This window comes from Mytilus trossulus, chromosome 1 (genome assembly GCF_036588685.1).
Source record: "Mytilus trossulus isolate FHL-02 chromosome 1, PNRI_Mtr1.1.1.hap1, whole genome shotgun sequence".
In the NCBI taxonomy this organism is placed as follows: domain Eukaryota; kingdom Metazoa; phylum Mollusca; class Bivalvia; order Mytilida; family Mytilidae; genus Mytilus; species Mytilus trossulus.
The window spans coordinates 30542921-30559476 of NC_086373.1; the positions used below are offsets into that span (position 1 = coordinate 30542921).

Below are 16556 nucleotides of genomic sequence, written 5' to 3' on the forward strand. Positions count from 1 at the left end.
ATTAAAACTTACATTGTATCAGTGGCAGATACATGGGGTTCGGGGATTGGAATCCCCCTTTTTTAGGACGATCAATACATTTGAATGGGAACATGTGATTGGAACCCCCCTTTTTATCCTGGGTTGGGAATCCCCCCTTATTAAAATGGCTGGATCCGCCCCTGTGTATGCAGGTTAATATTGATTGATTGGTGTGCAAGGTTCCATTCAAAGTTTTATACTATTTCGTGGCAGTCAATTTTTATCGGTGGAGGAAGTCAGAGAGCCCAGGTAGAACCATTCGTAGGAAAACTGACAATCCAAGTCAATTAAGATAAGAGTTGAGCTCACCTGCCACAAGCAAATTTGCCACTCACAACCTAGACGAGCTAGTAATTTGACTACTTAAGGTCAAGGAACAGTAAATTGGTTATGTCACAGATTTTGTTAAAATTTTGCATACAATCTTGGATTGTTGAACTACAACTGAAAATAAAAAAAAATCATTTATCTCTTTTATTATCTGAAATATTGCAGATTTTATTTCTTGCATTTACATATATTTTGGGTGCATATTTGTATAGAAAAAACATAAAATAAACAAAAAACCTTCTAAAATTTGTCTTACAATCGTCAATGTGTATACAAAATTTTAGCAAATTCTGTGACATAACCCATTCATTGTTCCTTGACCTTAATGCAATCACCAACCAAAGCCCCTCTACAGGTATACATAAGAGTGCATACGATGAAATTTCCTACATTCTTTACTGGCCATTGATTTTATGTTGATAGTCCTAAATATAAAGCTTTATTACAAGTACATGTATCACATAGCCTTAATATGATCCAAGAAAATGAGGTCAAAGGCAGATAAACCAAATGGGAAATCCATTTTCACCTTACATTCATTCAATACACCAAATATAGTTGACATATAGCTAATAGGTTCTAAGAAACAAACTTAACCAAGAAAAACTAAACATCGGCCAAAAGACCATGAAAATGAGGTCAAGGCCAGATGATCCACGCAGGACAGACTTATACACCTTACATTCAATCTATGTATTAATATAGTTGAACGTTTGCTTATAGTATCTAAAAACAAAACTTAACAATGACCAACGAACCATGAAAATGAGGTCAGGTCATATGATACCTGGCAGACAGACATACACCTTACAATCCTTCCATACAACAAATAAAGTTGACATATTGCTTATAGTAAAACAGACAATCACACAAAAACTCAACAGAGGAATGAACCATGAAAGTGGTGTCCATGTCAAATAAAACCTGTGAGACCAGCATGTACATCAGGCATATAGGGCAGTGAGTAAGTAAGTAATACACTTAAACACAAGATTTTAACTGTAAACTACAAGAGTATACATGCTGAAATGTATCACCTTCTTTGCTAATCATTGATATTATGTTGATAGTCCTAAATATAAAGCTTTATTACAACTGTTACATAAACTCAACATTTTGGATGGAGAGTTGTCTCATTGGCACTCACACCACATCTTCCTATATCTATTAACCAAGAAAACTAAACATTGATCAATAAATGAAAATGAGGTTAAAGTTAGATGAACCATGCCAGGCAGACATGTTCAGCTAACAATTTATCCAAACAACAAATATAGTTGACCTATTGCTTATAAATTAAGAAAAGCAGACCAAAACACAAATACTTAAAACACTTCTACTCTTTTATCATTTTTATATATAAATTATCATATCTATTATAGCTACACCAGAGACAAATAATACAATGTCTCTGGCTACACTGAATTAATATTGTTATTAGTTTACACAATACAATGCTTGGAAACTGCATTCATGTATCGTTAATGATACCACGTGAACTTTCGATCTTTTCTCTTGATCTTTAGTTTGATCGCAAAAAAAAACATTTACTGAAAAAAATTTGTTGTTCATATAATGTGTGAAAAAAACAACGGTCTTACCTAATCATTTAAGACTCCTTTTCATAATTACACGGAGTAAACTAACAAAAAAATTCGAAATTCTACTGTCGACTGAAAAGTCATGCTGTCAGTATCAAGGATCATCATCAATTTCACGGTTCAGTGAAGCTTCAATAAATAAATCATATACAGTTCAGGTTAAGAAACGTTCTGTATTCCGGTATGAAATTATACTCTGTAGAACTGCTATTATGTATGTAATAAATACAACTAACTTTATAGATATTCTTTATTGAATATTTTTCCCTAAATATTCAATGACTAATTTAAGGGATACTTAATTGAAGCTGTAGATTGAGTAAATTGTTAACAGCAAAAGTGCAATAAAACTTTGATTAATTAAAAAAAATTAAAAAATTACTTAACACTTAGCAATGGACCGTGAAAATGAATTCAAGGTCAAATAAAATCTGTATGACTGACATATAGAAAAAAAAATATTTCCATAAACCAAATATAGTTGACCTATTGCTTAGTATTAGAAAAAAAGACCAAAACTCAAAAACTTAACTTTGACCACTGAACCATGAAAATGAGGTCAAGATCAGATGACACCTGCCAGTTGGACATGTACACCTTACAGTCCTCCCATACACTGAATATATTGGACCTACTGCTTAAAGTATCTGAGATATGGACTTGACCACCAAAACTTAACCTTGATCAGTGATCCATGAAATGAGGTCGAGGTCAAGTGAAAACTGTCTGACGGGCATGAGGACCTTGCAAGGTACGTACATACCAAATAAAGTTATCCTACTACTTATAATAAGAGATAATTTAACATTACAAAAAATCTTACCTTTTATTTGAAGTAGTCACTGAACCATGAAAATGAGGTCAAGGACATTGGACATGGGACTGACGGAAAGTTCGTAACATGAGGCATATATATACAAAGTATGAAGCATCCAGGTCTTCCACCTTCTAAAATATAAAGCTTTTTATAAGTAAGCTAACGCTGCCACTGCCACTGCCGCCTCCAGATCACTATCCCTATGTCAGGCTTTCTGCAACTAAACTTGCAGGATCAACAAAAATGCTCAATTGGGCCCCTTTTTTAGTCCCTCACTTGTTGGAACCCCCTTTGGAGTAAGAACCCCTAAACTCAATTCCAACCTTTCCTTTGTAGTAAGAAACCTTGTGTAATTTCAGAGAGATCCATACACTTAAACACAAGTTATTGTCTGTAAACTAGAAAAAATGCTCCTTTTTGGCTCTTTTTTTGCCCCTTATTCCTAAATGTTCAGGTATAATAACCCCAAACTAACACCAAGCCTTCCCTTCTTTATATTGAACCTTGTGGTACAATGTCAGAGATTTACATATAGTTCAACATAAGTTATTGTCCCCAAACTTCAAAAATGCTTGTTTTTGGCCCTTAATTCCTAGACTGTATGCCCCATAACCCATTGAAATCCCAACCTTCTACTTAATGGTATGAACATTGTTGTACAATTTCAGAGTAATTGATATACTTATACACAACTCATAGTCCTGAAACTAGACAAATATATGTTTTGGGGCCCCTTTGGGCCCCTTTTTCTAAACCGATGGGACCATAACCCCTAAAATCATTCCCAACCTTCCTTTTGAGGTTAAAAACATTGTCTTAAAATTTCATTGATTTCTGTTTACTTATACTAAAGTTATTATCGGAAACCATCTGTTTTCAGACGAATACTAATGTACTTGTCTATCTATGTCAAACATTAGCTGGTCTCTAGATGTTATTTTTGTTGTAAACCACACATCTACATATTCTGATATCATTTAAAACATATTCTAGATGATGAATCTTTCCTGAATATTTTAATAGACTGATTTTGTTTGCTTAATGTCTAGTGGCAAATATTACATGTATATTTACGAAGAGAACAAATAATCAGTAAATCAAAATGATCAATTCTGCAAAGATTGCTGATTGGGATGCAGGATGCCACTTTCAAATCAGTGCCGTAGCGTAATGGAGGCAAATGAGGCAAATGCCTCACTTTTGAAACGATGATCAAACTTTAGAAGTGGCAATTTTTTTTAATTTTACATTATCAATATGCGAGTTTTAAGTTTCAAACTATTTACCGGCACACTACATACAGTGTTTCCAATCTGCAGCAGTGATTCTGAATATAATTATTTTACATGCATAGCGGTGACGGTAACAAAAATAAGTGTCCCGATTACAAATCAAAATACACAATTTGAAACAAATCTTATTTATGTCGTTACAAAACTGGTTGAAGACGGGTTCTTTAAAGAGAAAAAAAGATGAAAAGGGAAACTCATGAATATAAACACCCCCGATAAGTATGCTGGCTTATAACTTTCTTGGTTTATTTTTGAATCTACCAATGTTTACACACTGAACAACAAACATGCCGCAAATGCAAATCGATAAAATATTTCATTGACCAAAAAATAATGATTATTTATAATTAATTTAAACAAAATCATGAAGCGCCTTTTATATGGAAGTCTTTAATGTATAAGGCAATTCATGATTTTTATTTATCTTTAATAAAAGCATGAAATATATTTTTGGTATTGTTTGAAAATATTTTTTTTGTGTTTCTTTGTTTTATTATTATTATTAGCATTGTCTGGTTGTATGCTAGCGTGTTCCATTGATTATATTGCGGTAGGCCGTAGGTTCGAACCCCGAACGGTAGGTCAGACCAAAGACTTAAAACTTATAATATGTTCTCGTCTTTTAGAAGCTTATAACTTGCTGTTGGACATAAATATATATATATATACATCAGAACGTGTGTTGAAGCTTTTTGATAGTACAGGTCATAGGAGAAAAGGAAAGTTTTGGTTGACCAACAGAGTTGAAACTTGTTTTGTTTCTTACTAGGCTAGCTTATAAAAAAAAACCGCATTCAGTCTGTTATATATTTTTTTGTTTTTTATTTAAGATAGTAATGCTGAAATAAGCTTCTTCCGTTTCATGCATCCAAACCCCGCTAAAAAAAAAGGGTCCAAAAAATGCCTCACTTTAAAAGAACATGCGCTACGGCCTTGCAAATGAAGTTATGTCTGATAGAGGTATAAATCTAGCTTTGTAACTGACTACAGTTAGCTACCTAGAGAGAACAGGACCAGCACAAATCAACCATATCAAAATGAGTTTTGTGCAAATAAACATATTTTTAAATTGGCTTTGTCCAAATGCAGCAAGATATATTGTCATTTTTGTACATTTGCCTCCGATTTGAATCAAGATGAGCTATCATTTTAGCATTAATTTGTCATAAACATTTTTGGTGAAGAAAGTTTCTGGCTTGCAGTAATTTTAATTCTTAAGTTTCTCTCAATAGGTCAATAAAACTTTGATCCATCTGAAAATAAATTCCTATTCTTAAAATTTTAAGAATTATCTATTCAGTATTAAAGGACCATAAGGGCTTTCCAAACAAAAGGAATCATTGTCTAGTTATTGTATATCATTTTATTTACAAAATAATGATATTTGATTACCATGGTAACAGAAGGTGATGTGTTTCCTTATGATCTAATAAGATATTTACATTTATAATGATACGGTGATTGCAATGTGTCATAAAATGGTGAATGATAATGATAGGTGTATTTCTCTGCTGATTTATGGCAGAGTTTTACAAAATTCATAGATACTATCTACAAAATTCTTCACATATAGCACTTAGGAATGCAATATAAAATAGCAAAATCGTCACCAGCAACATCTGTACCTGAATGTGTGAAACTGAAGTTTCACAGACTGGTAAAAATTTAATGCCTACATTGACAAGGCTGTTTAAGAATTACATTCAGTATGACAAGAACTGGGTTTGTCATGTTCCATATTCTGACCTATATTTCTGATGTATCGTAACCATGACACTTATCACACCCCTAACAACTGTTTTGATTCTTGTTCCTCATCCTGTAAATTGTCACTAGCATATTTTTGTAAAAGTTCCATTTTCTTCCTCATAACTAAAGCTTCTTCAATCTGAAAATAATAAAAAGGTTATGATAAATAAATATAAACCAAGTTTAAAAAAAATTCTACATCCCCTTCAAAAGTAATTCCTATGAACATGTGATTTTCTAAGCATCAAATATTTGAATAAAGGTGATTGACAATACTTTTACAAATGAAATATGTGAATAAAGGTATCAAGGGTTGATCATTTTTGGAGATATTTTTTTTTCTTCATTTTTAAAGTGATATTGGATGTACAATGTTCACTGTCGTCTGCTTTTAAGACGTCAGTGTAATTTTAACATCATGAAGTACTGGTACTATTCATGTAATTAATATGTGTTAGACTAAACTATCCTTGTTTCATATGCAAGTGAAAAAAATATTTTACTCTATGTACGAAATTCAATTCTTGGAACATTGAAACTCAGTGCATATACATTGATCATTATTCAGGTATTAAAATGCTAACAGACTGACACTATTCATGCCATATTAGGTAATAGATAACAGAGTAACTGATCTTCTGTGTTCTAATTTTCAGAATTTTTAATATTTATTTCAAATATTCCTGGAACAATTGATAAAGACTGCCTCATTGAAGGCAAACTTAAATAAATGCCACTAAAAGATTTTCCAATACAAACAAAATATTTCTAAAATATTGACCTGTTTTTGTGATGGTACAGGAACGTGAGCTATAAAGTGTTCTTCTTTGTCTGCTTTTTCTTCTTCTGTCTTTCTTTCTTCTTCATCAACAATCTAAATGTTCAAAATAAAAAAATAGTGTACCTTCAAATGCCAAATCTTTTATTAAACCATGGTCTACATATATCGTGTTTTAATAGCTTTAAAAAAAACACCATTTATTATAAAGGCTACTCTGTAAGCAAATGACATTTTATGATAAATTAATGAATTCTAAAAAAATGTATGCAGAGTATGAAGTAACAACAAATGATGATTAATGGTTACAATATACAATGATATAGTCATACTATAAATTCACACACATTTTTTTTAATTTGAAAATGGAGTTACATTTTGAATTTTAACAGGATTATTTTTATGAAAATCATTCCTGAAATTCCAATAATTTTTATCTCAATTTGTCCATTGATCATTATACCTCTGTATCTGGTTTATATATAGACTCCTCCTCCATTTCTACATCTTCATCAGGAGTTACCTCCCCTTTAGCAATGGCCGCTTGTTTCTCCTTCCATTCTGATACCTTTTCAACAATGACTGAAACAGAAGCCCAAACCTTTAATATGAAGTTATCCAGTATAATAAATGTTTCCAGTAACTTAAAGAAAGAAGACCAGAATAAACACTGATAATTGCCAATGAGACACAACTATACAACATATATGCATGTCAACCTTTTTTTTGTGATATCTTTAAAAATAATCTACACAATTTCCTTTTATATTTCCTCCAACAGAAGTGTTTTTCTTAATACACTTTAACATATATAATGTATGAATGTATTTTTTAAAGCAATAATTTCAAAATAATCTTTTGTATGTCAAACATCATGCTAATTTAATAGCAAGACATGTAAAGATCAGCTATAGCTTATAAAACAGAGATGCAAATAAAAACAAACATAATATAGAGTATCTTATGCAGTGGCAAAGTACCAGTGTAGCATAAACAACTTATATAGGATTTTAATTTTAAAACCACATAAGTTGTATGGCATTTAACCTTTTATTCTCAGGAAAAACTAGTTTTGAAAGATGAAAGTAAGTCAGGTGAAAAAAATAGAATGATGACAACTTATATTTCTAGGAAACTTAAATCCATGAACTCAAGACCCAAAGAATATGGAACTTTTGCCTAATCCGCGAAAATTGATAGCCATAAATCAAAGTACAGTAGACTCCGGCCAATAGGATACCCAAAATGTCAGCTAAAAATATCCGATTGTCCGATATATTCAATTAGCCGATGAACGTATATTCCTCCAAGGTTTTTTTTCAAAATTGACAGACAACCCTAAGATACCAATAGCTATTGTAGCTGCTTTATTAATGGAAATTTGTAACTAATCTCAATGTTTTTTTCAGGTACAAGTTCGGATAATTCGGTTGATTGATTAATAGATCGATCAGTTGATTATAATGTATTTTGTTTATCTGTCAGTCTGTTGATTTTTATTTAATTATGTGTTGATTATCTGAATAAAATATGTACCTCTTAAATAATGAGACTTGTTGTTTTTGTGTGATTTGTTTCATTTGTGTGTTAAAACAGGTAAAAGCTAAAAATAACTATGAATTCTCGGAAGTAGGCCACAGGTAAATCTATTAATAGCTTACGTTTTTTTATTTATGAAACACATTTCCAATTTCAAATAAAACAACTACTTTTATGAATATAAAATTGAACATCAAGATGAGTAAAATTAATTTGCTTTTCTATCTAATCTGTCGTGGTTCAAAATAAAAGGCTGAATATTATGTAAATTAAGAAAATGGCGTATGTGTGTACAAGTTACATTATTCTTCACCTGGGATATGCTATTGACACACGATTCCTTATTTTTACACGGGACTTTTATATATATTTTAATAAATTGTTGAGAAAGAGGTACTTTTCATTTATATTAAATAAATATTGATGAACATCACGTACAGTTTATTTTTTCTGTCGTGTCCTTGTTTGTGAAGTAAATGATAACGATCACATTTGGATAAACACATAACAAACACATCTTAGGCAAAATATAATATCAGATTCATAAAATAAACAAGACAATAAGAAAAAACATGTTTTATTTGACTATAAAAGATTGTTTTATTAATAAAATGAAACATTTCTGTACTGAAGTTTGCTTAAACTTCGTAATGGCGCAACTTCCAGCTTCATTTCCTGTCAAGAAAAATACGAAATTGTTTCAAAATATTCGATTGTACATGGTTTTCACACATTTTTCATGAATATTCCTATCCAATTAGCCGATATATTCTAATAACCGATATTCGATTATCCGATGTATTTTGACTGAAATGTATAGGGAATGGTTCGGTGTTTTGAAATAATATTACAATAGCCGATATATTCGTTTAACCAATATCCGATTAGGTGGAGTCTACTGTACTTTAACAGTAATATATATTCAGAATAATAATTCTCAATTTAGTAAGGCTACCATCTATTTAGTTTGGTAGATGGTAATTATATCATTGTGCATCTTATCTAACCTTTTTTCTCAAGTTCTATTTCCTGTGGAATAATAATCCCATCATCTTCATCTCTGTAACCATAGTAATCAGCATCAATATTCTTCATCATTTCTGCTCTTGTCTTTCTTGACATTTTAGGAGCTACAGATTCAAAGAACAGAATTTTTATGTTATGTAATACAACATGAGAAATCGGGCATCTTCACTGTTGTTAATATGTAACTAACCTTAGTATCAAACTCTTGAATGACTGATGGTAAACTTTAAATAAAGATAATTCTTACCTCAACAGAAATTCATTTTATAAGAGATTCTAACATGACGTCTTTCAAACGCTTTGAGTACACACCCGTGGTAAGATATGAATATATTGCATTGCCTGTTCTGATCATACTCCCACATCATATGTTAGTTATCAAGTACCTGACGTCAAAGAATGATGACATAATAATTTAAGCATTTGACAGGAAAATACATGCTTCTGATACCGAAAATCATCACAACAAGGAATGGAAACAAACGATGCTAAAATGTGGTATAAGCCCATTATTTTATACATAAAAGTCATATAAGTAAATTATCATTTAAATTCATCCAAATTAATCTATATACGTTATTGTAAATATTTGGAGCATGTCACTTATTCAGTTTGCTCCGTTCTTTTACGCCAATCTTAAAGTGCATTAATTTATGGGAACCGCAAATATTTGCCACCACCTAGAGCGCTTAGATTCAATCCAAAAGAATTGCTGTATTTGTCCTATAAGAATCAAAATAATTCATGGGGGCTTGGATATATCCATAATTTACATGGGTTGTCCCTTTATGCTGATATTTCAACCCTCGCTATCGCTCAGGGTAAAATATTTGTCAAAAAGGGCCAACCCGTGGTAAAATCAAGATATATTCAAGAAGACATGAATTATTTTTTAAATCATCCATGTCTTCTTGAATTATCTCCTTAATTTGAATAGGTAAACTGTCTAACTTGCAGATGCTACCAAGGTAAGTGCCAGTTTTAATCACAATAAAATAATTATTTTATGTACTAAGTTAAGGTATATAATAAAATATTTTATTAAAGAATTGTCATGAAAATAACAGAAATTTGAAATCATTATCAGTAGAACTAGAAAGGCTCAATTTCCAATTAAACAAAATAAGATGATATTTCTCAAAATACAATATTATTCATTACCAATGTTATTTCAACTGATCGGGCGGAGCTTACATTTTAATTTGCATAAGGACAGTCTATTTCAAGATGTGTGTGATAAGGATGATGGCAGTATAATTATAAATGAACTAAAATCACCTTTTAGTGTCATCAAAGGAATTTACAAAAGAATGACTGGACACGTCTTTTATGAGTTTATTCTAAAACACCTATCTATAGATGGACTGGTTTATTATGAGTGAACCAGTTAAACTCTGCCCAGTCAAGTGAAATAAATTGAGTAATACAAGGGCAGAAAACAAAAACAAAAACAAAACTTTATCACAGTTACCACATCCTTTTAAACATGCATGTTGAAACGTCAGTGATCTTTTTAAAACAAGTAAGTTATCAAAATTTCTTACGCTCTTGTTCAAACAAGTCTCGAACTCCTGGTAAATCTTTGGCCGCACCAAAATATCTGCAATGTAAATAGAATTTATAAGTTTGCACAGCTAATGACTTCAATAAATTTTACATTACCATCTTACTATGGTACGCATACTGAACCCATTGTATCCTTAGAACTGATTAAATCTATACAGCAATCTGAGAAAGTCATTTTATAAACACCAGATATTTGATTACGTCAGCAACTTTGGTATGCTTAGAACCAAAAACACATTGTCTTTATGAAATACAAACGACTTGTATACATATTTTTTGTAAAAGCCAGCTGATGGACTCCTGCAGGTACAGGAGATTCTCACTACATTGAAGACCCATTGGTGAACTTTGGCTGTTGTCTGCTCTATTATATGGTCAGGTTGTTGTCTCTTTGACATACAACCCATTTTCATTTTCAATTTCATTGGTTATGTCACTTTACCATAGATTATATCAGGATGGAGTTGTTACCAATAAAATTTCTCTCAAAACACACATAAGCAAATCAGTATAGTTTTACTTTAATTCTTCTGTATCAAGTTTGGTTTAAGAATTAATACATTTTTAAAGCCCCTATTTCAATGAAAATAGTAACATGGAATTTGTCCCCTCTTAACATGTTGTGTTCATTTTTTCAGATATAAAATAGTGGTATAAAGTATTGAAATTCTCATTTCAATCAAAAGTGGTACAACTGACTGCTAATTTGCTACACTTGTAATTCTAGGCATGCCATTAAATCATTAACTTCTATTTTAAAACATCTATTGTAAAACATATTTTTGTGTTGATATATTCCTGTCTCTTTTGAAGATTTTTTTTGTGTGTTTGTAACGCCACTTTTAAGCACCGCTTGTGAGTTATTTCACGACAGCCATTTTTATTGGAAGCTGGAGTGCCCGAAGAAAACCATCTACCTTCAATAGGAAAGCTGACAATCCTTGTCAATTAAGGTTAGAGACGAGTGCACCTGCTACCGCAGGGTTTGAACTCATAACCTCAGTGTTGACTGGCTAGTGCTGCTTTGACGAATATGAAAAGATAAGTATCTAACAACTTACTTGTATCCTTTATTTCCTGGTACTTCTTTGCCATCTGTATCTAATATTTTTGGTCCAACATTCTATTTCAAAATATATAAGAAATAAGAATTATAGTTTTAGCCATATGAAACTTTAATACATACATAACAGTCAAATGCTAAAGACAAAATCAATTGTTCTATTGATACATATTTATAGATTTTGTTTTTAATTGAGTAACTACCTTTCCACTACATCAAACACACAAACTAGCTTCCATGAGATGTCCTCTTTAAACAAAACCAATGCAATTGTGACAATATGGAGTGGGTAATAACTATTTTTTTCATATGTAACTAGCTTTATTTATGAGTAATTTTAGTCTCTAATACCTAATAGTTTTTGTTAAGAGATCACAAAGTATTTTTGGTTTTGAAGTCAATATAGAGAAAAAAAAATCTCCCAAAATATTATTACCCCTACAAATGCTTACAGTAGTCAGTATGGTCATTTCTAATGGAGAGTGATGTCTCATGTAAATCCAATTCATATTACATTTATAATGTTACTTATTGTAATGAATATATAAATATAACATACTGTGGATTCCTTTATTTTGATTTTGATGGGTTCTAATTTTCGTGGATTGAGGAAAATTTGAATTGTCGTGACTATTTGTTTTCAAGGTTTAGCTTATAAAGTCTGCATAAAAACCTAAAGAAAATTTTTAATTCTTTGGACATTGGAATTCAAGGTTCAGGGTAACCACAAAATCCTCAAAAATTTGTATCCAAAGAATAACAATAAATCCACAGTATGTCATGAATAAAATGCTGAAGACTCTTTAAAGAGATATGAAAAAAACATATTTCACAAAACAAAAAAAATAACTGACCTTGTAATCTGCACCTCCCAGTTCCTTGATTCTATCTTCCCAGTGACCTTTCTCTCGTAATAATTTGTTGATTTCATCATTTAAATCACGTAGTTTGAATTCTCCTAAACCAGCTGCAAAAAGTCAAAATCAATAAGACATTATTTCACTGAGAGTTAAAATTTACAAATAAGGACATAGAATCTTTTCTCACAAATTATTCTAGTATTTAATATGATCCATATTATGCAATGTTTCCATATGGTATAATTAACAGACATTCTTTAAGATTAGAAATTACTATGTAAGATATGGTCATGTACATATTTCAGGTTTTCTACTGATTTATCTAGTAATGATTTATACCGTGTGTTGAGTTTTTACATCCATTCCTGCAAATTAAAAACTTAAAGTAGGGACTTCAAAAGTAAGCAATAACTCCTGCTTCACCTTGTTGATTTGGATTTTAAAGTTATAAGATTGGAAGGGCATCTAAAGTTCATTCTCAATTTCTCATTCATAACTTTTTTTTTAAATAACTGCAGCAACTGACAGGAAAGCCATCTATTGCACATTCTTCTTTTATCAACAGAATGTCAGATTGATGCCACTTGGGTTTTAATGGAATTAATGTAGTTCTAGTTGACAGTCCTCATTTAATTTCAATAAAAATAAATTGTGTATAGAACAACAACAACAAGCACTAGAAACATTTTTAAATTGCATATAATAAGAAATCTATTTAAAAATGTATGTTGGTACAAGCCTGCACCATTTGCTACTGCTAAGTCTGATGCCCCAGAATGGTGAATATTGATTTGGACAAGTGAAAATTTTAAAAATTTTATATAGTCATAATTAATAGCTAACAATTACCCTGCCCTTTTTAAAAGCTGCAGGAAATATATGATATATACAAAATATGGGACATTCTTTATTAATTAGTTTCCAGATGACTAGATGAAAAAGTGTTTGGCACAGACTGTTGGTATTTTACCATTTTGTATCTGTGCCACCTTCCTGGACACCTCCCCAATGATCTGTCTTCTCCATTTTTCACACTTATGAAGTTCATCACATTCTGTGGCTAAATATGGACGTCTCTCCTGAAAAAAAAATATTACAGCATTTAATACTTATTCTATTAAGAGAAACATTCATACGACTACATGTTTGTATTTACAATTCAGCATGAATTATCTTCACTTCATTATTTCTTATGTACTAATTTATGTTATTTTCATTTTGAGCGTGACAGCAGGTCCATCAATGTCTCATTGAAATAAAGTTTAGTGAAATCAGCATGAACTCAAGATGTACACATCAACTTTAGGACTCATACCAAATGTACTCATGATTCTTCACTAGTCAAAATATCTATTTAACATTCGGTTTTATTGACAAGCTCTGAGTTGTCTGGGTAAACAGTTCCCATGCATGCATTTTAGAGTACCAGTAGTTACATTTGTACATGTAGATAAAGTTGAATGCACTATTGCATGCATTTTGATTTAGGCTTTAAAATCCTTTATGTAACAAAAGAAACCCAACAGAATATACAGCCTAATTATACCTGATCTTTCACGCCTCCTTCTAAATGAGCAGCCCGCCACCTGGCCAGGGTGGTCCTGAAACAATAAAAAATACATGTATCATTAGGTGAAAAAAGTTGGTTTTAATGTGTTCCAAAATAATATAGCATTAAGTTTTTGGGTTTACATGTAGTTAAACATCCTGTATAACATACATGTATATGTAGGAATAGAAATATCTGTATGTTTTTTTTTTCAACCTATAAAGCAAATACAATGTAATGCCAGTAATTTTTTTTCAATTTCTCATGTTTATTCCCACTTCAACCATTTATTGTAATGTATAGATTTTAAAATTAATATAGTGTAAGATTCAAATGTGTAGTTATAATATTGATTCAGATTAAACAAACTAAAATGTAGAAGTTTAACGCAAAACAACTTCTTTGGCCAGACATTACATTTTACCATCTATCCATATTATTTTTGCTAAGAATTCCACTCAAGCTGGTACTAGAGTAGATATAGGAAGATGTGGTGTGAGTGCCAATGAGACAACTCTCCATCCAATTAACAATTTATAAAAGTAAACCATTATAGGTCAATGTACGGCCTTCAACATGGAGCCTTGGCTCACACCAAACATCAAGCTATAATTAAAGGGTCCAAAAATTACTAGTGTAAAACCATTCAAACGGGAAAACCAAAGGTCTAATCTATATAAAAAATAGACGTCTTCTTAAACGTGCAGTGAGGTATGAGGTATATTTTTGCACCATGATGATGTTGAAGAGGGTAGTAATGCACTTAAACGTTGGGCGTCAAACAATCATTTTCCGCTATCATTAGTTACAAATTGGTTAAAATTTTACCGTGATTCGTCAAAATATTCTTATTTTGATTCGTCAGAGGTCTCAAAAAATTATCGCTACTGTCAATTTTGGAAAATGATTCGTCCGAATCAGCTGATGTTTTTAAAAGAAAAGTGTACATTTTAACGAACTATACCAAATATTACTGTTAACATCATTTAGCAAGATTTTTTACCGTTATTTCTCATGGAGATACCCCTATTACGACCCTCTTAGAAGGCCTCACTATGACTTTTGAGATTAATGAACTTGCTGTTCCTTTCCTTTTTGTGATTTTTTTTACTATTAATGTACTATTAATTTTGTTTCATGGATGGATACCCTGTGTACTTTGTTTTTCTATTACATGAATTGTATCTTAACGAATAATGTTCATGATGTTGGAGTCTTGAAGACATATAATATTTTTGATACTCACATGGCCTTCTCACTATTTCTTGCCTATAAAAAAGAAGATAAGAAATATATTTAGATTCTCATTTGAATTGTTTTACATTGTCCTTTCAGGGCCTTTTATAGCTGACTATGTGGTATTGGCTTTGCTCATTGTTGAAGGCCGTACTAAGACATAAAGTTGTTAATTTCTGTGTCATTTTGGTCTCCTGTGAAGAGTTGTCTCATTGGCAATCATAGCACATCTCCTTCTTTTATATTAGAGAGTATTATCAATTTTAGTTACAATTAAGGTTTTTAAAAAGGCGAATAGATTTAAAGAAATAGTTTTCAGCAAGGAATTTTCATTTGAGAATACATTGTATGTATGTATTTTAATGATTTTTCTTTTGATGTCGTACAACAAAAGACCTTATCGCAATCCCGGCTGACCCAGTTGCTTGAACTTTTGACGTCAACAACAATCACTTTTCCATTGTGGAGTCAGATATTTTATTTTATGACATCAAAATTGTACGGGAACCTGTGTGATATTTAGTAATGGCGGACAATAGCGATACATGTATCACAGGGTCATTGTGACATCAGATGATTTCTATTATGAATTTAAATTTTAGTTTTTGATCTGACTGTCTGATATCCCTTTTAAAACTTTTGAACTTTAAAATATTAAAAAAAATAATAATTTATGTGCCGAAATAACTACCTCGTGTGTCGAATAAATGATGTGCTGAACTGATTATAACTGTGCCGATTTGACCAGGTGCCGAACTGACTAGACATTTTTCGTTGTGATACAGAAAGGAGAAAAGGGGGTTATTTCAGGCCATAACACAAGTTCATTATCTTAATTTTAAATTATTTTGACTTAAAACATGAACATTTTTAGCTTGTAGTTATGTTACGAAACCGTTGAAGTAAATATCAATAGATATAATTACCATTTTTCAGTGTTTCACATTTCAAACGTTCATAAAAAAAAAATCCGGAAGTGCTTTATAAATTTGGTGGACCTAAAAGTTGGATCTTCTGCTCAAATGTTAGATATCGAACATCATTTATTTTCATTTTCCCTATATTTAAATCACACAGTTGAATATATTGATAAATATTGAAATAAACTTAATATTTACTGATGGATAAA

The 16556-nt window shown here is 31.2% G+C and overlaps 1 protein-coding gene across 1 annotated transcript; it reads right to left on the reverse strand.

The window, feature by feature from the left end:
- Positions 1-5462: 5462 nt before the first annotated feature.
- On the reverse strand, positions 5463-16445 carry LOC134721272 (pre-mRNA-splicing factor ISY1 homolog). The gene is made up of 11 exons (XM_063584145.1): positions 16354-16445; positions 15438-15460; positions 14189-14243; positions 13613-13721; positions 12637-12749; positions 11781-11842; positions 10698-10753; positions 9135-9257; positions 7052-7170; positions 6592-6684; positions 5463-5949 (listed from the first exon to the last, which is right to left on the reverse strand). Exons 1-11 carry the CDS (start codon positions 16354-16356, stop codon positions 5842-5844), a joined length of 864 nt encoding a protein of 287 aa, XP_063440215.1. The 5' UTR covers positions 16357-16445; the 3' UTR covers positions 5463-5841.
- Between the last annotated feature and the right edge of the window lie 111 nt (positions 16446-16556).